We start from the raw sequence: 23,859 nt of genomic DNA, 5'->3' as shown, positions 1-23,859 counted from the left end.
CAAATGTACGGGAATACAGTGTGGCAACATGAAATGAGAGTGAAAACCTGATAAGGGTGTGGTGAACTCAGAGGTTTAAAGAAGCTTTTGCAGTTGATTCACATCATGCAAGCTCTGGGGCAGTGAAGGTGTGTTACTAATAGTGAGGCTGCTGGATCATGTCAGGATCGTGCTGATCATTCTGAGCTGTGATTCATTGTTTTAGCATGTCTGACGCCGACTGTTTTCTGCTAAATCTGGGAGTTAATGTTGCTCACGTTCTAGTGCGTTTGCTGTGAATTTTGCTATGGAGGCAGCGTAAAAGCCACATCTCAACTGTAAAATCCCACCTTAGTGAGTAAGATACTAAGATTTTAAGCTCTCAAATTTAGAATCTGTTCTTCAGGACAAAAAAAAGATGATGTCTGAATTAGAGAGTGAAAGATGGGAATTACAGGGAAAAGAGAATGGGGAGAATTAAGAGATAGAGACTGGCATTAGAGATGAAGTATGCTAATGGGATATTCAGAGAGAGCATTCATAGTAATCTGCCTGATAAAAGGAATGTGGATAATCCAAAAAGGCAGGAGGACTTTAAAGAGCGCTGGAAATTAACCAGGTCACTGAAAAAGAAGGAGGCGCGACAGAGATGGAGACAGAGACAGTGAAGGAGATTTCTGTTGAGTTGTAATGCATATCTACTGGCTCTCAGTCCAATTTACTTGGATCAGTATTTCTTTACTTGTGTTTATGTTCTTTTGTTCTTGCACTGGTTTTGATTATTTATTACCATGATTTCCTTCCTCATTGTTAAACATGGCCGTCTCCACATCCACAGTATTGTAAGACTCCATCTCACAGTAGAATTAGATCTTGTGTGTTCCAAGATTAGTTTACCACAACTTGGCTTGTGGTGACGAAGCCTAAACACGGTGATGTTTGCTTCTGTAATTAAGCTCTCTTGTCAGCCAAATGACTGAGAAGACTGCAGGACTCATTGTAGTCTTTAAATGATGCGCCTACATTTAACTCAAAGGGCAGCTTGTGCTAAGGGAAAGAAGCTTTGTTTATTGTTCTCATCCCACCACAGGCCTCGCTCAGAGAAACACTATAAATTGGGGCTAAAGCAAATTGTTCAACGCGACACCAAGAAATGGACCGAAGCTGAAAAATCAGATGACTCTCATTGCTACAGGCGCGCTGTAAAATATACTTAAAGACGCCCGAGGATCACTGACGACACTTCAGCTGAGAAAGGATTGCTGTGTGCAAAAACATGGCTGCCTGCTGGTGGTGCTTTGTTGCGATCCAACGGGATTCGGGGCTATGATTTAAATAATGAGATCGACAAAAGGGGGAGGCAAATGAGTAATCAGGAGCAAAGCAGCCGTGCAGGCAGACATCTTCCCTGCAGCACAGACGGCCATCTACGGTGGAGACGAGCTTCCTTCTCCAAAGACAAGCAGATAAATTAAAGTATGATGCTGTGATAATTAAAGAGGCAAGATAACCCCTCCATTAAATGAACCTGATCAGAGCTCTGCTCCTTAGAGCGCTTGTTCCTTTAATAAGGTGTTTTTATTTAAGACAAAGGTTGCAGTAGGGTAGCCCTAAGCAATGCAGGTGTCACACTGCTCTGCAGCAGGAAATGAGCACTTTGAGGCTCCATGATTCATAACCTGGATGAAATTTCATCTAAACCTTATCTAAATGTGAATCGAAGAGAATGATCACTGCAGGCAGGGTACTACACTTCAGTTTATGTGAGGGATGTGTGCGACTTCTCGGCATACTTAGTTGGTTAAATGAAAGCACAGGATCAGATACATGTCAGATCTAACATGTTATCCAGTCACTCGCCACTACTCACTGCTGCAGCTCTCACACACTCTGAGGGGAAGTTACAAACGAGTAAGGTGGAAGCTAACACAGACGACAGCTTGATGGTTCTGCAGTACTTTGATCCACGGATCAGCTGTTGTACTTCACGCAGGCTGCGTCAGAGCAAAGTGCCGTATAAGCACTTGACAAAAGTATTCTGCGCTCACGTGTGGATGTGCTAGCTGTAAATGATTTATGCACGCTTCAAAGTGCCACACATCTTGTCTTGTGTTGACAGTGTTTAACACGTCTGTTAGATTTTGCTCAATTCTGGTGGATTTCTATTTTCTTACTAGACTAGTTTCCTCTTGTTTAACCCTTTATCACAGAAGTATCATACAGGACATCTGGCCTCATTTTATAACTCAGGCTGAAAAAAAATGCTACTTTGATACCCCAACAATCCTGTAAAGCTCAGCTTCTCCCCAAACAGTTTTTTTCTACCTTAAACAGTAACGGCATTAAAGTCATTTATAGAGCGCTCGTAAAATGGGCCAACTGCCAGAACCATGATAAATACAGGCTGGGTTAAATGGAAACATCTCCAGTGGTTGACCTGTTTAACCAGGATGCAGGGTGGATAAAAACATATCACCTCTCTAGTCTTTGAAATGTTGGACTAAAAACTGCAGTGTTTGAAGAACTGCCACATGTCTTTATCATGAGTGGAACACCCACAAACAAGTCTGCCTCACATTCAATCATACTCTGTCCCTCCCTCCGATTACTAAATCCATTTAGTAATTGGCTCTGCGGCTGCTCCCTAATAACATCATGGCAGCGGGACTCTGCTTCGTGGAGTGGTTGGCCACACCCGTGGCACGGGGGAAGATTTACAGCCTGCGCTGTGCGTTGTTTGTCTTCATATCGGACTGCTGAACACTGTGTGGCACGAGCTGCTGCTTACCACACAAACCGGTGTTGGACCGTTACATCAGCAGTAATTTGTTAGATGACGAGGAGGGCTGCATTCATTCCCCTCCAATAAAAATTTATCATCCCCGAGGGACCATCAGCGAGGAAAACACCATGACTAATGTGGGAACATGGGCAGCTGAGTGGGCAGCATAAAGGTGATGAAAAAAAAGACCCTGATAGCTCAAAGGCTACCACATCTACTTCTCTGAGTGCATTTATATAGCACTGAATGCCCTTGATCTGTCCTCTGATTTCCAACAGGGCAATTTCTTTCCTTTTGCTTCAAGCAGAGTTAACCTCTGCTCCTTCCTCCTTTCTCCACCTCTGTGCCTCTTTCTCAAACACTAATTTGCTGCATGTAGAGCCCTAACACGACAAGCATCTCTGGCAGCAGTGACGGGAGCTCATCAGTGACGTATGCGATCGCGAAGCATCCATACTCCACCGCCACCATTTTTGTCTTCACTACGCCACAGCTAGAGACGGCAGAGCAAGCAGGAGAACCCGGCTCGGCGTCACGTGACCGTGTACTACGTGTCCAGCGCGCGCGCGTACGACTCCCTTCCCCCCACCTTTAAGTCCACATCATACACAGCAATATATCGGCAAATGAACACATGCTCTGCATTCTAATGACATGCTGTTTCTCCAGTGCAATCATCCGTGCACACACAAAAGCACCTATAAGGGGAATGCACATTGTGCTGCAGTCTCCTATTGGGCGGTTTTCATGCTAGACACCAGCACTCAAGTCTCAATGCAAAACAAGAGAAAGGCAAGAAATTGGTAAATATTCATGCACACAACCTAGGACATATGCTACTAGCACACACACTGCTGCATGTGTAGGTAATATAATGTTCAAAGATCCAACAGTGATTTCCACTTCCTGTGTTTTGACACAAATATTTTCCCTCACATGCTACATGCTGTATGCAATCAGCATCAAACAGCAGGTGCACATATAACATGTACACACAATTTAATGAGTGTCCAGACACAAGACCTTTATGAAAAACAGAGACATGCACATACTATAAAGTGAGCAGGTAGCTATACTCATGCACATTGCAAACATGCTTAACAAGTTTAAGCTTGATGCTGGTGATGTACTGCTGACACAACAGGCTTCATCTTCATTGACAAAGCCATCTTTCTGGTAACTTTAAGAGTGCGATTACGAGGTTAAAGAGAACGGAAAGGATGAGTTACAAGAAAGAGTCCCTGCTGTGTTTAATGTAACTCAATTTTGCAAAAAAACAAAAAAACAACCCCAAACCCTCCAGCTCAATAGAGAAGTGGCCTCAAATTACATAGATTGATGTCACTCTGTGAACCAGCATTTGCTGTTTGTCTGATAAGTGAAATCTGCTTTGGATGGAATTAAATCAACTGAGTAACACTGCATAAATTGAGAGCCCCAATGTGTTTGAGTGTGTGTGCGGCAGCAACAGGAGGAGAGTGCGTCTGATGTGGCAGTTAATGTGTCTGTTGAGCTCTCCCCCACTCTGCCGATGGTAGGCCTGAATTACGGAGTGAGTGAGGTAGGAAAAGGGCAAAATCTAATTAAAGCTGAAATTTATGGCCCTGTCAAAGCACATCACATTTACTAAAGCAGACATGCACATACACACACTTAACAAAGCATGCCCACAAGGGTACAAGGGGCTGTCAGAAGAGCCAATCGTGACTAATAGTTATACTTCTCTCATGGGGATTCATGGAGATTTACTGCAGGAGGAGGCTTCTCTGGACTACACATCCAATGCATGAGCACATGCACCAATAGCACTGAATATCGCATCTTATAGATGCCTATAATTACAACCTCAGCTCAGTCTTTTGAACAAAGTGTTCACGTTACCTACTCAGGCTATTAGCTAAAGATTTAGCTTGGCATGCTTACAAATAATAATGATAATAATAATAATGATAATAATAATGATAATAATAACAGAGAATGTGTTAAGAATTCAATGTAAAACATGGATTGACATGAAGTCACGCTGGATAATAAATGGATTTCACCCTGCCAGCTCTGCGGTACAAAGCCTTTGTAATGACTGATGGAGGCGAAGTGGGAACAGAGCAGCCTTTAAATGTCTGAAATGGCAAATCTGGCCTCAAACCGTGACATGGTTGATGTGTGTGGAGGTGGGGCGGTTAGCTAATAATGCTGTGCTGGATTAATGTAACAATATCCACCCTCTATAATGCTAATTGTGTGACACAGACTGAACAGCGGATGTCTGCACGAGCACTATGGTTGACAGGAAAGAGTGAAACGGGTGAGTTTATTTCCACTTCCAATCTCTAGCAGTGAGTCATTGGTAACCTTACTTTTACAAAGCAACGAATTAGCACTTAGCTGACCTGAGTGTACCTGAGATATCAGCTTAACAGATGCATTTTTAAAATTTCTTTCAACTGGAACAGGAGGCTAATGACAACGATTAGCTAACCTGTTACTAAATTCAAGCAAAATTCAATTTTAGAAAAGCGGAAAAAAAACATTTTAGCCATTGGATGAAATTTTAAAAAGTAAAGAAGAGGCGGGATACGTGCAACTGTGTTGCGAGTCTTGATAATAAATCGTTCGCCCATAGTTTGGGCACTTTACAGTGTCCCAGCTAGCAACACACAATCCCACAAAGACAATAATCTGAGAAGGATCGGGCAGTGTAAGCGAGTAAATAAAAATCATCCAGCATCTAATAATCATCAGTCAGTGCCAAATAATTAATAAATGTTAAATTCATAGTTAATTCGCTTTTACTATTACCAATCAATAAATTCTATATAATGTTATGTTTGGTGCCCAATAAAAGGAGGGAACGACAAGATTCGGATTACTTTGGGACATATAACATTGTCTGTGCTGTGTATTGATATACTCTGTGTTTGTTGTTGGTTTGTGATAAAGGTTTCATTATTCATCAGTGAGCCTGACCTCACACCCAGGCCACGAAACACTAGCTGGTTAGTCAAAGCTGCTGGCGTGTTAGAGATACCCACAAGGCGTTAGTCCTGTGATCAGTGTGTCAATTTACTGTTTATTATTCATGGGGTATATAGAGTGTTACAGATTTCTAAAGCTAATGTAAAATTATTATTACATGTTTTAAAGTGTTATGTGATGCACAACTAAAACACCTGCGAGTGAGTTTCATCTGCATAGATAAATTGCTGATTAAACACTGGTAATGAACTAACTACTGAATACAGCCCTAACCCTGATAGTGCTCATGTGTGTTTAATGGTTTTATATTTACAAGGAGTGGAGACTGATGCACAATGGTGGGACGTGACGGAGCCGGTCGGTATAACAGAAATGAAATCATCAGAGCAGTTCATAAACACTGCACATGAGTATTGTGCACCGCAATATAGATTATCAAAGTGCCCTTGTGTAACTCGTTTTAATAAGATGTTTGTACATCAACCATTGCATAAAGCTGTAATCTGAGTGTAATCTCCTCAATCCAACTGTTACCTGTGGCACAGGGAGAGTGAGAGAATGGACGGGGGTGGGGGTGGGGAGGATCTAAAACACTTTGCGGGTCAGGTGGGAGAAAGTGGTTGGCAAACCAGTGTGTGCTGGGAAGGAAAATGTTAGTATAGTGAATAGTATTAATACAATATATAACATACTGTCAGTGATTTAACAGGGGAGCTAGCTACAAACAAAATCGAGCTTTCCTCGGTCATATAAGGACCATCTTCGGGAGCGGGTATAGCTCACCGTAAGGCTATTATGGCTCTGCACTTTCTCCCAGCTTTCTTGTCTTCCCTCTGCTGTCCAATATAAAGAAAAGGCTTTAAAAAGGCTGTCTTCCATTCTGTTACAGCAGCAGATGTGTGTCTGAAAAGCATTTTTAATGTCAGCAATTATGATATTTGACTGTTTATAATTCCTTAATTTGCTATTGAAGAAACGTAATAAAGAGGTTTATCTGGATCATTCAGGTAAGGAAATCCAATGAAGTTGATTCTGTTCATCTGGATGTTGAGTGAACAGACCCTTCTGCTGTTGAGGAAGCAGCTTAGCTGGTCTTTCTTGTTATTAACCTTTCTAAATATACTGTTACCGCCGTCATGTTAGCACAAAGTTGCAAAAAGCAGTGGGCTAGCTTAGCCTAGCCTAAAGAATATGAGAAAGAAACATCTAACCCCGACCTGATCTAATGCTTTCTAAGCCCACTAAGCACTTTGTGTCTAGTTTGAACTCTTTTAAGATGCTATTTTTGGACACTTGCTTTTTGGGTGGATTAAAAACATGTTATAACAAGATACTGTAATTAGTGAACTTCAGAGGAGTTAGTGGCCAAGAATGGTTATTACCTCTAAACTGAGCTAGGCTAGCTATTTACTTCCTTTTAATTTGATATCTTTCCAATTTACTATTTTCTGAAATGTCCAACTTTTAGCATCTTCCTGTGAATGCTTACATGGTCGATCTCTCAGAGGCTATTTGTTTACTCCACATAGTGCAATCTCTTTGAGATGGTGTTTCGAACTCAACAATGGGTCTACACACAGACATACCAACAAGATGACATAACACGACAGGGAAAAAAAGGAGGCTTTGCATGAACAAAACAAACAAAGTCAAAGACGAGGCAGAAGGATCAGCTATTCAAAGAGCAGCTTGAGTCCCAAAGGCTCCTCTGCCCAATCATGATCATCGCGGCGTCAGACAAAGGCCTCCTTCAGCCTCCTCGCTTGGTCTGTTGCCAAGTCACCTCAGGATTCGGCACCATGCATACAGCGTGACTCAGGTGAGGAACACATGTTGATCTGATTTCCACATAAACATAGTGTCACAGCACACACTGCCACACAGAAAGAGCGCTACAATAAATAAATAAATAAATAAATAAAAAAACACCCCCAGAAAAATATCTTGTTCTTCGTTTCATCTTCCCAACGCTCATCCTCCTCTCTCTAAATCCCTCCCCAAACTTGTTTTATTAATAATGCTGTATAATGATGAAAGCCTGCAAGGCATTACTCTAAGGCTTGTTCTGACATTGCCTCGTTGCTGGCCTACTTATGCCCGGCCCCTGTGAGCCTGTATGTGGGGGACCATTGTCCCCGATTCCCCCAGGGTGCTCTTTCTTAAACAGCGCCCTCTTTGAACCTGTAGCCAAGTGAAAGCCTTTTGAACTAACTGCTTCTCACTTGGCACTGAAGAGATTTGTAGTGCTTAGCTCAGTCCCTGCAACTCTTATCAGTTTGGTCATATAGTTGCATTTGCAGCTGTTCTGAAGCAAATTTTGAAATTTGGTAGCAGTTTTCAAAAGGAAGAAAAGAACACTGAACATTTTTGTCTGGAGGAGTCTGCGTCTGCGTTATAGATAGCAGCCTGTGCTATCTACAAACGCACAGAAAGTATCTTTGTGTGTGCTTGTATGTGTAAACAGATTCACACACTTGAGCACGGCTGAGGCTTCAATCCAACGCAAATGTCACACCTACCTGGTTGTCTTGGAAACGGGGGGCTTATCAGGTTTGGGTGAGGCAACAGAGCCGGGCTTGGTGGAGGCAGGCTTGGGAGCTGGAGACAGGACAGGAGAGCAGAGGAGGGGAAAAAAGCAAAAAAAAGAAAAAGAAAAAGACAGCAGTGTAAAACAATAAGAACATTATTATATGCTGTAGTAAAGAAGTTTATAATAATAATAATTTTCCTCAGATATAGGTCAGGCAGACAGCTTTTATCCAGTGTGTCACAAGGATCTAGGGCAAAAACATTTATAGTTTAGCAGGAGTCACTGTAGCATGTCTAATATGTGAGCTGAATTCATCTGACGAGCAGCTATATGCATATCATCACATTATAATGAGCACTCCTCATTAGCGCTTTGAAAACATTTGCTAGAATGCTAGAATTATATTTGTCTTTTCACGCTGATCTTGATGACATTTTCACCAACCTGGGGGCTTTTTAGCTGCTGCTGCTGCAGCGGTATTGGATTTGACACCATTAGCATTTGTGGATGGGGTCTTTTTGGCTGCTGTCGTTCCGGTGGTTGACTTTGCGCCGTTGGTGGCAGGAGCTTTCTTCTCAGACACTTTAGCCAATGTTTTGGAGGCTGGGGCGCCGGCAGTTCCTGTTGGTTTTTTCGACGAAGCTGAGGTCAGGGTGCTCTTTTTGTCCGCTGCAGGCGTGGTCTTCTTAGCAACACCGTTGGTCTGAGGTTTGGACACACCATTTGCGACGCGGCTCTGCGATGTGTTGGGCCGTGAGCCGGTTGCAGCCTTGCTTTGAGTGGTGTTGCCGGGTTTCGTCTTGGTCGCGGTCTTGTTGGTACTCTTGGCTTTGGGGTCTCCCGAGGTCTTGTTGTTGGTCTTGGCAGCTGGGGTTTCCTTGGCCTGGTCTCCCTGTGGTTTTTCCTGATCTCCTTCACCCCCCAGCTGCTGTGGCATCACCTCTGCCACCCCGCTGGCTGCCTGATTGGGCTCCTGGTCCCCGGGTGGTGCGCCATCATTCACGGGATTGGATTCCAATGTTTCCATTGGCTCCAGCGCTGCCGTGGCAACCCCATCCGGCTTCATCTCCCCTCGAATGGCCGTGGTCTGACACTGCAAGGCAGGGCTGACTGGGGTAAGTTGCGCGGGACGGCCACAGGTCAAGATGCGTTCTGCAGATGTTAAGGGTTAGTCTGGAAGGAGAGAATACACAGAGAAGCTCAGTTAGTCAGCAGCAAGACCAGACATGAAAAGCTCTCGCTGCTATCAATAGATGGAGGCCCAGGAATGTTGGTACCCTCAGGAATCAGATAAAGGATAAGCTTATATCTTCTAAGAGCTTCAGCACCACACATTCAGAAATACTTTTACATAAGTATCAGAGAGGTGGAATAAAACTGTAAATGTGCAGAAATAGAACAGTATGTCTCATTAAAGTATATAAGGGGGGACTAAACTTCTACAGAATATGAAAAACAGACAAAATTAGTACCAACTAATAGCAAAATGTGCATGAAGTCTCAGGAGTTATAGAGGGAAGGACAGAACAACATGTTTACTGCAGAAACAACACATTCTACTAATAGCCTTCATTCATTTCAAAGGCAGCTGCACTGCAGTTGCAAACGGTCCCCTCTGTGGCACGAAAAAGCTCAGTGACACACTTGGCCAGTGTTGCTGTGATGGTTTTTTCTTACTGCAAAAGACATCAAAGTCACTAGTGTGGAAGACTAGTTTTCTAGGATAGTACATTTAAGGGAGTGCAAAAAAAAGTTTATCATGCAGATTTGCATGCACACACACAAATGTACAAGCCACCTGCAATAAATGTTAAGACAGTCAGCTTTTATAATGGAGGAGAAAAGTCAACACAGCCTGCTTCCCGCTACCGGGCTAAAATGGTTATAAAAAGAAAAGTAGCACGAGGTGGGAGAAAGACTTGGATGTGTTTGCTAACTGGGTCAAGGCAAGTACAATAAACCCAATAAGCCCAAAGGCAGGCGGCAGTTTGACTGATGGTATGCAAACAGAGCAGTCTAAGACATAAATGAACATGAAGCATATGAGGCCTGAAAAAGGTCACAATCTACAATAAAATAGGTCCACATATCTAGTTTTTCCCCTGCTACTTTTGCAGGGATGGATCAGCAGAAAAGGACAGACCTTCACAAGTTTAAGAGCGGGGTGGGTTGGGAAAAGCAGGAAACTGGCCTGCTGAAGTTTACAAACAGAGCAAGGAGCCGGCTGCGAGGAAGGCTAAGCAGTGAGACAAACGCTTAGGCAATACAGAGGCCGGCCCAGAGGAAGAGGCTTGGCCTGTAGAGCATGGGAACAGAAAGAGAAGGTGGGAGAGAGAAAGGGAGAAAAGAGATGGGGAGAAAAGAAAAAAAACACAAGACAAAATGAGATCACTATTGGCTTATGTTTGCTGGTATGACGTTAGGACCCAGACATCAGTAGTCATCCCAGTTTCCACTGATCTAAACTTGTATGCGCACACTCACTCTCCTATTTCGAGACGAGAGGACAGACTTCATCTTTATGCCGATGGCTTCCTGGAACAATTCCCTCACTCACTTCATATTTCCTTCCCTCATCTTCGGTCATCCACTACTCATCCCCTAAACTCAATCTCAAATGTCAAAAGGCCTTCTTTCTTTCTCTATTGATCCTTCCTTTCTCCCAACCATACCCCCCATCCACCCACTCCCCTTCAATTTCCTTCCTCCCCCCCAACTGCTCCCTCTCTCCCTCCATCCCCTCTGTTCTCTGTTTGGTTTTGCACAGATGGCCGGAGCAGCTGAGCAAGGCCAGAGGGGGAAGGAGAAAAGGATCCGTGTATCCCAAACAACACATAAGAACAGATACACACAGCTAGTGCAACAGGCCACTGCTCAAAACAAGCAAACAGGCTGAGAGGGAGCTGACGGGTAGCTGCTGGGAGGGACTCATGGTCACAGGAAGGTTTTTAAATGCCACGAAATGTGGGTGGTTGGTCACAGATTTTACCAGAAGGGCAGGGTGGGTGATGAACAGGGAACGGAGCAAGGTCTGAAGCAAAAGATTTGGGTTTCATCATCTGCACTTGTCTTATTCAACATTTTAGGAAAAACCCTAATCTGCTTTTTTTTGCCTAAGATTAGATTTTAGGGATGATTCATAAAAGTGGATGTGGATGTGCAGTATTCAAATGCCAGGCTAAGAGTTTTTGGGTTTTTTTTGCAAAGCTGACAGAGCAGACTGGCTGCAAGATCCAGTTAGATAGTCAGAGTTATGCTACATGGCGGTTGGGGGGTCAAGCCATGAACAACATATTTGCAAACGTGTGCAATAAACTTGTGATCTTGTTGCCTCTGAAATGGTTGCTTTGAAGACGGGGACCAGGCCTGTAACCACTCATAGTTGGCTTCCATCTTCAAAGTGACTTTGGTACGTCAAGATGGCAATAAGACAACAAAAAGACAGAAAAGTCAGTCTGCTATCAGTTTACAATTGAACGGAGTCAAGCGGACACAATCTGTTTGCAATAATATGGTGATAACTGTGTTAAATCAGCAAAAATTGCAAATCCTTTCTCATCTGCATATACAATCTTTCTCATTTAAAACTTTTATTCAGACTCCAGCAAGAACTCTATAGATTTGAAACAGAAATCCCACCACAAATAGAGTCTGCATAAAAAATATATGTGCTTGGCAACCTTGCTTTATAGTCAGTGTACAACACAACAAGTTGGCAACCAGTTTCCAGTTGTTCCGCTCATAGCCACAGACTGTGCCAAAACAGATTGCAATATGTTGTTAATATGTCTGTGTTAATAATTAAGTCAGGTGACCGGTGGAATTTCCTTACAACCAAAAGTGGTATTAGGGGCGTCGAACTGTAAACTTCTGGGCACCTAACATCTATTTCTTTGAAGAAACAACCATCTGATGTTATTTATTCTAAATCCTGCTCCACCAGGTGAAAAGTTTTCTATAGCAATATAACGTGTGGGGCTAAGAGTAGCAAGACAATACACTTTGCACTGAACACTTCCACATTTTGTTCAACAACAAAACAAAACCTCATTCAAGTTTTCCCACTTCTAACCTTGGGCAGTTCCTTTGTTAACAGAAAGCCATGTGATCAGCTTTGTATATCTAGAGTTTCATTACCCAAACGTCAAGGCTTCATTTCAGAGTTAAGTCCATGAGTAAGTACAGAGCTAAAGTAGTCACAGCTAGTTTAGATATATCTGACAAAACAACCAGACATATCAAAGACAAGTGAATGTTTAAGTCTTCAGGTAATGACACCAGGTTCATTATTAAATTGTTATATGAGAGCAGTTATTTTAGACCATTTTATTTTCAATTTAAGATTGTAGGTGACCTACAACATGACATACTACACGAAGAATCAGCAAGAAAACACTCCCTAGTAACAATTTTAGTAACAAAGTAACAAAATATTTGTTTAAAAAAAGTAAAAGACAAAAGCCTGTGTATAAAAAAATCAGTTCAATTCAAATTGAGTTCTAGTCAGCCACCTCAAGGTATATTGGGAGGTAAAGATCCTAAATAATACAGAAAACATCCCAACAAACAGATGACCTGCTATGAGCAAGCACTTGGCAAAAGTGGGAAGGAAAAACTCCCTTTTAACAGGAAGAAACGTCCAACAGAACCAGACTCGGGAAGGGTTACGATGCTCGGCCACTTGGGTTATGGTGAAGGAGAAATGACCCCAAGTGTGCAAATCAGCAAAAAACATCCAATCATAAACTTAAAATGAGATCCAGACCGATACATCTTTAGGCGAATATCAGCCTACTAAAAGATAATGATATCAGAATTTTTCACCTACAAAATTGGTGAAGATATTTTCTCCAAAATATAGTCAGGCTCTAATTAAAATTGTCACTCTTGGCTCACTAATGACAGATGAGAAATATATAAAACATAAAGGGACAGAAGAAACATATTGTAAAAACAATAAGCCACAATGCAGGATCTTGACACTCTAATCCCTTTAGCATTTTATTCAAACTCACCACACTGGTACTCCTTAATCTTTAATACAAATCTGGAATAGCTATTAACACTGTGACCTAACGTGACACCAAAGTGAACCAGGAAATAAGACTGTATCTAATCACTACTCCCTCCTCCTCTCTGTTTCTCAGACTCTGGTGTGCAGTTTATGTTTGGCTGCCGCTCTTCCCACAGCAGACTACAGCATCTGGCCATGATCTTCAATTCACTGCTCCTCTCCAAATTGTGTGTGCGTGTTATAGAGGGAGATAAATCCTGAGTGCATGTTCACAGCCACAGGAACATTTCTCTTTCTCCTGCAAGTTTCCAGATAGCTGTGAGTACAATCTCACAGCTATCTGGCTCTTTGGCTCACACACCCTCCCTGCGTCATCAGGACCATCAGTCAATGGTAGGCATAAACAGGCTGGAAACCAATGCAAGAATGTATGTTTTCTCCCCCCATTCGCTCTCAGAGAAACTGATGGAGTGAGGCATCCAGGCCACATTAATACACTATCGTGATTCCAGAAGCTAAATAAACAGAACTGAAGTTTAAGAGTTCATGTTTAGTTTGCTGCCAAAATGAAATTGCCTCCTGGACCTTTAATACTCCAGTATCCTGTTAGTGTTTTGCTTTTTATTTGACCTGTCTTTTCATCAGCCTTTTCTTGCCACGTTCCTCCCCCTTAAACTCCTTGGCTTCAGTTTTTTCGGTTGTTTTTGGACTATTTTAAGAAATATGAACTCATTTATAAACTACAGTGTGCACTTTCCCATATTTAAGCCCTTGAGCTTAAACATTTCTGCTATACAGTCTTCCTCAATGTGTTCCAACAGCTTTACTATCCTAAATTTCAACCTTAATTAACGTGTCTTTCCCAACTGAAACATCTTCATTGCACTAATGCTATTACAGGTTTTCATTAAGCCTAATTAAATTAAAAGCAGTTATAATTTTCCTGTTGCTGTGGGGGCAACATTTTAAAGGCTAAGCGTGATAAATGAGCATTTTCAGACCTTGTAAAATAATGTTACAAAACACTGGACAGCTGTTTTCTACAAGCTGGGTATAATAGTTGATTTCCATACGGTCTGGTCCTTTTTTTATTTATCTACGGAGGATCTTATTAAGAACACCTCCTTTCCAACTTCATGCTTTACATTTCCTCCGATGACACACATTTGTACAGCTGTGAGGCATAATTCTGGCATTCTCTGAGCAGCCTTACTAAAGCAACTAGGAATTATTTTTTTTGTTTCACTGGCACTTTAACTATAGCAGCTGGAGATGGTTTTACATTCAGAGAGCTACAATGAGATTACAATAATCTCTCTTACATTATATAATGACAGACTTGCTTTTTCCCCTCCTGCAAACAGTGTAAGTCTTAAACCTATATCTTCTATGTTGAGTTTATCAGGTAGAGCATTCTCTAGGTAAAACTGCCCCTAACACTTGTGCTGCTGTGCCAAGAACCCACACCGTCTGTGAAATCTTACATAATACACAAGCAGGCATTTTTATCCCACATGGGACAGAATGTATTCAATGACCTGAGATGTAATGTCTTTAGATTTGAGACAGATGGCTTCGTCAGCTCCATTTCAAAAATGTTTCACATTAGACACAGTGCACTGTGTGAAATGTTTACACCATAAAACAGTTAAATCTGAGGAGACTTTCTGGTCAAACTACCTCAGAAGAAGCAGCTGCTTCTCAGCTGCCCTGACCTTCCGTGGCCTGAGCAGCACACGAGTGCGGGCGAGGGATCTGCTGCAGAAGAACTACTTCCTTCACAAAGAGTGGGTTAGATCAGCTGCTGGCTGTGTCTAACTTTGTTTACATAAAAGGTTAATTTTTCTTATTTACCTAAATAAGGCATCTGTTACAATTGATAGCAATATATACCCAAGGGAGATTTTGTTAGGTACACCTGTTCAGCTGCTGAGTAATCCAATCACATTGCAGCAACCAGCCGGCAGTTCTTTGGGTAAAAATGCCTCGTTGATGTCAGAGGTCAGAGGAGAATGGACAGACTGCTTTGAACTGACAGGAAGGCAGCAATAACTTAAATAACCACTTGTTATAAACAAGGTGAGCAGAAGAGCATCTCTGAACACATCGAGCTTTGAAGCAGATGGGCTACAGCAGCAGAAGACCACACCGGGTTAGAATATAACAGATTTAAACCAACAAATGCTCAAATGTAAAGACTAAACAAGGAAACAAGGATGAGTCTTTTTAAAGGGTTAATTTAGCTGCTTGGCTTGTTGCACTTGTGACCCTTTTTCATCAGTGCTGAAACAACAGCTCCTCTGAAGAAACAAATATGCAGTGAAGCAGGGATGTTAAATCCATTTTACACAGTGGGCCACATCCTGGCTGAACTCCCCTTTCTGTCAGTGTAAAGAAATCTAACTACACATTTAGCTGAGATGTCTTAATATAAGAAAAAGATGTCATCTCAACAGTGTTTCTTAGTTTCTCGACATGAAAAGAAACAGTGCTGCAGTAAATGAAAGAAATGTGACTTCAGCTGTAAGAAATGAATGTGTAAAATTACAGAAACAGATGAAGAGAAAGCTGAAAATGTCCTTATGGGGTTTTTGTTTTTTTACAGTTAACCAAAAAAGGTTAAGAGTTAAGTTAACAGCTGCCGACAGAGGATGAACATACATCTCCACCCTCTATGTCTGAGTGATTATCTCACAGCAAACATTAAATGTCCACCCTCTGTGTTTTCAGCATTGTTGACTTTGTAAAAATGTGATTGTCGGCCTCTGCAGTGGGTCATATGCTCGCAGCGTCCAAGCGGCGTCCTACACCGAATTCCCTGCGAGCCTCAATGATGAGCTGCGCAGTAACTGAGAACAAAAGAAACCCACACAAATACAAAGACAAATGCACTGGTTCAAGCGTGGAATCAGCAAAGACCAAAAATGGACTCCTTTTTTTCCCTCCCTCCCATCGTCACCCTCACACACACACAGCTCACATTCTTTGTGTGATAACCATTCACTGGACGAGAGGCGGGGTCCACCCTGGCCGTCCATCACATACAGGCGGTGTGATAACCCCTGTGTCAGATTCATGGCCATGTTTAAAGTTCAGCTACTACAGTCCAAAATCCCTCATATAGTTTTCTGTGTACTGCGAGTGTGTGTGTGTATATAAACACAGAATGTTGCCAACGCTGTTATCAGCTGGTGTTTTTGAAGCTGATCTCGTTTTTGGGGCCTTGTGTCTACACCCAGCCTCTTGCAAGTTTGCCTTCATGCAAACTGTGATATTTGTTTATGTTGTTTATTTGGTTTTTTTATTACACTTAATAAGCCTTAAGCTCATGATGGGCCAGCCAGCTCTGCAAGGTGAGATCATCCTCCTAGGTATCATCCCTTCCTAATTCCCACACTGGGACATAAACAAAACGTGTGTGTGAGGGTGTGCGTATATGTGTGTGTTCTCACTTGTGCGTGTATCCCAGCCACGCTACAGTGTTTAGACCAAAGCTGTCAGTACTGGAAGGCATCCAACTCTGCTGAGGGATCGAAGCTTTTCTGACTGTCTAGACACAAAAATGGCATTTGTGAATAATCAGGTCATCAGCATAGTTAAACGGAAACCCGGTATTTCAACCCCACCCCCCACCCCTATCTTTGTGCTTTTTTTCCATCGACTACGATCTACTACAGTGTGTATGTGTGTATATATCAGCTGTGCTTATTGGGAACACAGCAGCTTACATTTAAAGACTGAAGAGGGAAAGAGAGAGATGTTCTTAATCACAGCAGGGTTGCTTTGATTCATTATGCAGATTAAAATTAATAAGATGCAGCGTCGCTTATAAGCTAAATGATAAGCGAATGTCAACTGTGCTCCAGCACTGTGGTCTGCCTTCACATCTAATTGCAGACTTTTGGCCTATTCTACACAAAAAGACTAAAATCAAAGTGTGACACCCCCACCCACACCCACCCCCTTCCCCATCCCACCTTTACCAAAGCCGACCAACTGCCCGAGAGCGTGTATGAGTAGCTGTGGTGGAAAGACAAGTCTGCTTTCACAGTGCACAACTGTGTACACACACATATGCATTCTGTGAGCCTTCTTCTCTCCTCGGGGTGTACTCTAAATAGTAGTCAAAGGGAGGGATTGTGGGGGGAGGAAGCAGTGATGGTGATGAGTGCAGTGGGGGTGGGGTAGGGGAGACACAAGAAAAGATGCAAGAAGAAAAAGCGAGCTTGTGTGGATGATGTAGCACGCTGCTAGCGCTGACACGCACTTGCCTGAGCTTGATGGAATCATTCGAGGCATAACTAATGTCTCTTTAAGAGGATAGATGGTTCAAGCTGTAATCTATGTGATTAATCAATCTTTTAATTTATTTCATTTTTAGCATTTACTTTCTCTATGAAGATAACTTTATGTTTAGAACAGCCTAAAGAGCGGTAAGAGAACTATTAGTCAAAGATTTGGAGAAAGTAGAAAACAATCAATGAAATCTGCAGTTTTTATGTTTAGTAACTATTAAATTATTGTGAATTATGGTCTCAGCATTAACCAAAATAATCCTCAATGTGATTTTGGTGGCAAAGCAAAGCAGCTCTGGTGAGCAGTAGGAGGACGGGACATTGGTGGGTCAGGGCTAGTTTTTAATGAGCATACGGTGGCCTTTGACCCTGGATTTGACCTGCTTTTATCTCCATAAACACAAGATAAAGGAGAGTGCTGTGTGCTCTTTAACACCCCTCCTGCCTCTGCCAACTGCAGATTTACTGTTGCATTTATAAAATCAAGTAAATTCATATTCATATTTTCAATGATGCCACACAGTTTGGCTGTCAATCTAACGTTGTCTTCTGTTCTGCATTTCACATTCAATGGCATAAAAGCTCCAAACTTCTGTCTTCAAAGCGCGCAAGTCTGCAGAGCTGCTTGAATAATTTACGGCTAACTTGCCTGCAGCCTCACTGCTCATGGGTGAGCGGGCTGATGCAGACTTGACGCAGCTTTACTTGTGACTGAGACCAGAAATTATCGAATGAGGTTGACCGTAGGCATGGAATTACGGTTACGTATAACTCCTGCTCTCTGAAAAAACAAAGAAGGGGGGGAGAATGACACATTCAAGATGCCACACGCTGGCACGGTGCCTCAGATTGTCCATTTAACCTAGTCTAAATTACAACAAGTAGCCTCAGTCAGCTCTCCATCCCCAATCACGAACACTGGGCTCCATTTACTGGATTTATCTTTGAAATGGATATTTGCATGATCCTCCATAAAACCCATGAATGTCTTTCTAGCTTTTCCAAACTTTTTTAGAAAACATTTTTTATACCATTCAAAGTTAAAATGGTTCAAGAGACTTAGGTTGTGTCTGTAGTAGAGTGTAGTTCTAAACTACAAATATGGAAAAAACAAATCTCCAATAATCAGCTGCCTCTCCAGTAAGCCTCTGATCCTGCAGGTGTACCACAGTCCAGGACTGCAGCTGGAGACAGCGGTCTCCGTTTTGCTCTGCAGTCTTGGTAAGCTCAGTGTAGGGACACGTGAACAAGTTCTCCACCTGCTGCAGGTTCTCTAATGGAGTGGCCACTAAGCTCTTGAGGACTACCACTGCCACCTGCGGCCCAGGACAATGTACTTGGAATCTGACCAGGGGAGACTATCTGGAGCGGCGCCTTGAATGACACAGAGGATCGCCACAACAGAGACTGCTCAGCCAAGAGGGGATAACTACTGGGTAGAAGCGAATGAAGATTCAAAAAAAGAGCGTGGCCATTCTTTTGCTTGCAAGAAAAATACTAAAGTGAATCTGCAAATATATCTGGGCTTATATGTGTGGGTAACACTGGTATATGTTTCTTTGTTGAAAAAAAAATAATAATGCAAAATAAGAGGTAGAAGAACTCATTTATTAGTGGGATACAAATCACACCAGCCTTTATTTGAGTCCTCATAAGACAGGGATTCAATTGTGTACAAATAAAGCCCTGATACAGAATGTGGGTTTAAGATATGGAGAAGAGCAAATACATAGCAATGATGCACATCAGAGACATCTGACTGCTGAATGTTTCATCAACTCTCAGCCACGTCTTGGCAGAGTACTAACAACAGCAGCATCAGTCACTGATTCAGACCCAGAGATGAGATATTTCCTTAATTATACACTAACAGGTACTCTATAGTATCCTTTATGACTATAACTCAGTTGGCACACGGAAGTTAAAGTTTATATCACTTCATCGCTGCAGCCACAGACTCACGCCTGTGCCACTTAGTGGGCTGGTTTTGTTGCATGTGACTGCCTCTTCCGCAGCTTCAGCACTGAACATAATGGCTGGCAGCTCATCCATGAGATAAGAGACTGATTAATACCAAACAAATCCCCATGTGCATGATGAGGATGTGCATAAGGATGAAGGAAATAAACTGATAGGTATGCGATGTAGTGGCTGCGTGACACGCCGATAAATCCAGCTAGATGGCTGTGAGTGGCGCCGCTACCTTAATGCTAATCGCAGCTTTCTCTCCCCCCCCCCTCCCCCCTCAAACACCCCCAACATGAGGTCAGGAAAACCGCCTCTGTCCCACACACAAATAAAGTGCAAACAAAGCCTGCTGCTCTCCATGGCATTCCCCACAGACCGTGGGAGGGATGAGTGAGCAGGGAGAGAGAGACAGAGTGAGGAGACAGCCAAACGGGAGGAGGGAGACACAGTGAGCTTCCAAAAAAGTCTTCTGCAAAGTGAGAAATCTGGCTGATAATGCAACTTTGTTTCTTTTTTAACTCCTCTCTTCTTTTAACATTTTTTGTATTCCCAAAACTCCAAAACTAGATCACATTATATGTGTTTTGATTGTGATTGTCCAGCTGGTTGTGGACATTACAGGCTCTGTAACCCTTTATTCTATTTACCAACCTGTCACGGAACAAATTTATATCCTTGTCAGTGGTAAGTGCTTCAAATTTGACCCACTTAACATCTCCAACATTTAGTTCCCTTGTACCTGCTACAAGTTGCTGACTTTCATTAGCATTTCATGGCAGCACTCTTACTCTTTTCCTGTGTGCACACAAGATCCAAGAGAGCACTATTATGCATTTTCCTTTTGATCTAAGAGTCGTGTACTTTACTACCTTAAGTCTGATTTATGTTGTAGCCTGGCATCTTTACGTTCCACTTTCCTTTGATGATGTTTACACCCTTGCTAGGCATTAAAATATCTAGCATTTTTCTCCCAGACATCACATGGAAAATGTACCCAAATGGATGGAAATACGATTAAAAGAGAAATATTTTAAGGACGTGGATGCCATCAGTTCTCCAGACCTACCTCTTATAGATGGCACGACCAAAGCGAACATAAACATCTACTGCCTTCTTTGCTCCTTGTCAAGTGAACTCCTTAATGGTGTATAGTATAGTCATTCCTACCGAATGATTTCCAGTTGTTCCCTGGGCTGCTCAGTAAGACAAAGTGAGGCATGAGAAATACCCTGCAAGTCTTTTTTCTACTTTTCTTGGCTGAGAGGGAGCAGCAGATTGTGTGACAGTCACCTGGATCACAGAAACATGTGATCAGAAAGGCTGGCACTAATCCTTAGGACTCTTCAGGGGCACTAAGATTTTACAATGTCATCAAGTGAGCAACTGAATTAAGAGTTTACAAGCCTATAAAAATATTTTGTTAATGTTGTAAATGTGATAAAAAAAAATATAATAACAACTACTGAACAATTTTAAAGCAAAGGGTAAAGAATAATAATGCGCACAATATGTCCATGCTGTATAGTAAAAAACCCCACCCACACCAAAGAAAAGAGATAAAACATATACACAGTATGCAAACACTTGAAGCCTTTGGTTCTCATAGTGTGGTGTGGTACAGGGAAACTCAGCACCCTGGGGACAGGAAGATTAACACATGACAGAGCTCATTAACCCTGGACAAAGAGAGATGCTAATCTTGAACAGTTAGCTTCAACTGTCCACAAACTGTCCACAGAAACAGAGAGAGGGGCAAGGAAGGCAGGCAAGAAAGAACAAGGAAGGAATATGAAGCAGTTAAAGGGGCCGTAGTATGTCCCAGAAAGTAGACAATACTGTGTGGAGCCAAGGCTAGAGGGGCAATCAGCCCCACAACAATAAGGGTGGAGACAGAGCCCAACTACAAACAACGGCCCCAATGGCGAAGGCCCTACTCCAGTCTGGCTAAGCTCCACCGCCTGCAGGGGCAACCAGCAGGGCAGCGCAGAGCTCCACTGTGTGGATATCGATCGCACAGGAGAAAGTGGGGAGCCAAGCAGGCAACTCCACAGATGGCCAGGGCAGTGAAGGAGACAGAAACAGACAGAGGAAGTGCATTAGTGAGGCAGGTTCCTCTGATGCTGTTAGCGCTTCCCCCTGGGAGATAAGAGAGATGTTGATGACATGGTTTTAGAGAGGACAGCTTTTAAAAAAAAAAAAAGAAAAGAAAAGAAAGACACAGAGAGAGACGGGGGACCTAACAGAGAATCTAAAGCTAATTTGTAACTTGAAGAGCTGCTGGATCATCTCCATAATGGGCCGTCTGCCCACAAACAAGCTCCTCTCAGGGGGTAAATGAGATCAGGCCAGCCCAGGACCAGCTGGTGGCTTGGATCAATGACACCAGATAGACCAGATACAGAGACAGGGGAAGAGACCAGAACCGAGGCATCTGGAGAGAAGGGCAGAAACGCTGCTGCCCAAGAGGCTCTGGTGCTCTCTTGAGATTCACAGAGGGGGGACACGGACATCCGCACGCAATGTACAACCGGAACGTCTCTGTCCTTAAGAGGATTATGCCGTCACGTTTTAAGTGGAACGTGGCACGTTCCAGATGGAATCTGATCTCTTGCAGGATGGCAGACAGGTTGCATGGTCAGGCTGATCTGCACCTACAAAATACATCCTTCTGAGAAGCACACATCTGGCCTTAAAACGGCACATCTGTCCAGGACAGAGACACTTATTTGAGCAATTCATAGGAAGTTGGTGATTTATGTTAGAGCAAAGAATGAAAAAGGCAAAGCAAGATTTATGTCAACAGGGTAAACTGATATGACTGAGAAATAAATTGGCTGTTACAGCTGCTTATGGTAAGCACCAGTGTCAGGCCCAAATGCCTATCATTCCTGTTGAGCCTGCGATGAGGGTAGGCTGGCTAGACACTAATATAATCTTGACCAGTTTAGCCACAAACACACGGCAATGGCGATGTATGGACGACGACATTGACTCCATTATCTCAGAGCCAAAATTGTTAGAGGAGATTGGATGACTAAGGATAGAGCAACCATCAGTCTGGACCAATTTTTTAACTATATCGGTGACCAGATTGCACCAAAACGCAAAAAAAAAAAAAATCAAGGCGCCACAAACACAATGTGCAATGACAAATCTGGTCTTGAAGCCTAGCAACAGGGCTGTGAACCATGTCCATTATCCAGCCTCCCACCAGAGGAATTCAGAGAGCCCAAACACAGCAAATTACTGCAGCTGCTGGCAAATACAGTCTCAAAACCACGTCGCCAGTTGCCAACTGCATGCCCTGACAACTGCGACGCCACCAACCAAGGCTGCTATCAAGGCTAGAGCAGCTAGACGACAGCAAAGTTTATCTCTTCTTTGTCCTCACTGTGAAAATTCAATGCGGTGCCCGTGGCGGTTTCCTCAAACCTCAATCAGCCAGCAAACAAAAGGAAATGCAGCCAAACATACTGTTTCTGTTGGTGTTTTGATAATCTCCAAACAAGAAGCTATTGTGCAGCTGTTGCCATGGATTAAAAGAGAGCTGTGGGGCGATAGTGGTAATTTCTAATGAGGCCATAAAGTGCAAGGGCCATGGGTTCAGGCTGAAAAAAGCTCGATGACCAGAGGGCCAGTTTTGTCCTTGTCACTGCTGAGAAGTTCAGAGCTGGGGGGGTGTCATTCTGAGTCACACACCCACCAACACCAGGCCTTTGACTAAGGGCGAGCTGACACACAGGTCTATTAATGCAACAACCATCTCCCCCTCTCAAGACCGAGGCATGGGTCGAGAGGCCAGCTTAGGGCAAAATAGGTCATTAGAATTTAAATTGCCTTGAAACAAATTCTGATGAAAGAGCTTTTCTTTGAAAAAACTAAAACAGGTATGCATATTTCAGATGTTTTAGGTATGTTTTGCACAGACAAATGCAGGGGGAGAGAAACAATTACTGCACAGTTTCTCTCAGTGAATCTGCAAGACCTAAGAAAGCATTTATAACATCCTTCTTTAAAAGATATGAGCTACAACCATTAAGTTAGCTAAGGAATCTCATTACCACATGGTTCCTGTTAATGGGGCTCTAGTATAAGTATGCTCATTCACAGTTCAAATTTATTTTGCTTTATTTATTTTTATTTATTTAGTTCATCCACTGTCTGAAAAAAGCTCTTTTAGCCATCTTCCCACTATCTTAAATGCAGATGTCTTTTGATTGGCTGCACCTGGCAAAACATAAGATGGGCGTGGTTTATTTGCCTGAGCATGACCATATTAGGACTACCTGCTCTCACTGACATCATACAAAGCCGA

General features: G+C 42.7%; 1 protein-coding gene across 3 annotated transcripts in view; it reads right to left on the bottom strand.

Moving 5' to 3' along the window:
• Nucleotides 1-23,859, bottom strand: part of prr36b (proline rich 36b) — a 39,114-nt gene that overhangs the window by 13,043 nt on the left and 2,212 nt on the right. For 2 of the 3 annotated variants that reach the window (XM_012922347.4, XM_024802149.2), the window contains exons 2-3: nt 8,712-9,440; nt 8,257-8,335 (exon numbers count right to left, since the gene is read on the bottom strand). In XM_012922347.4, the coding sequence (XP_012777801.2) occupies nt 8,257-8,335; nt 8,712-9,333 (701 nt within the window). In that variant the 5' untranslated portion in view covers nt 9,334-9,440. Of the gene's footprint in view, nt 1-8,256; nt 8,336-8,711; nt 9,441-20,610; nt 20,761-23,859 lie in introns of those variants that run through there. The other variant, XM_012922348.5, reaches the window with a different exon arrangement.

This window comes from Maylandia zebra, linkage group LG4 (genome assembly GCF_041146795.1).
Source record: "Maylandia zebra isolate NMK-2024a linkage group LG4, Mzebra_GT3a, whole genome shotgun sequence".
Taxonomy (NCBI): domain Eukaryota; kingdom Metazoa; phylum Chordata; class Actinopteri; order Cichliformes; family Cichlidae; genus Maylandia; species Maylandia zebra.
The sequence above is the reverse complement of the archived record's forward strand: the minus strand, read 5'-3'. Positions and strand labels throughout refer to the sequence as shown.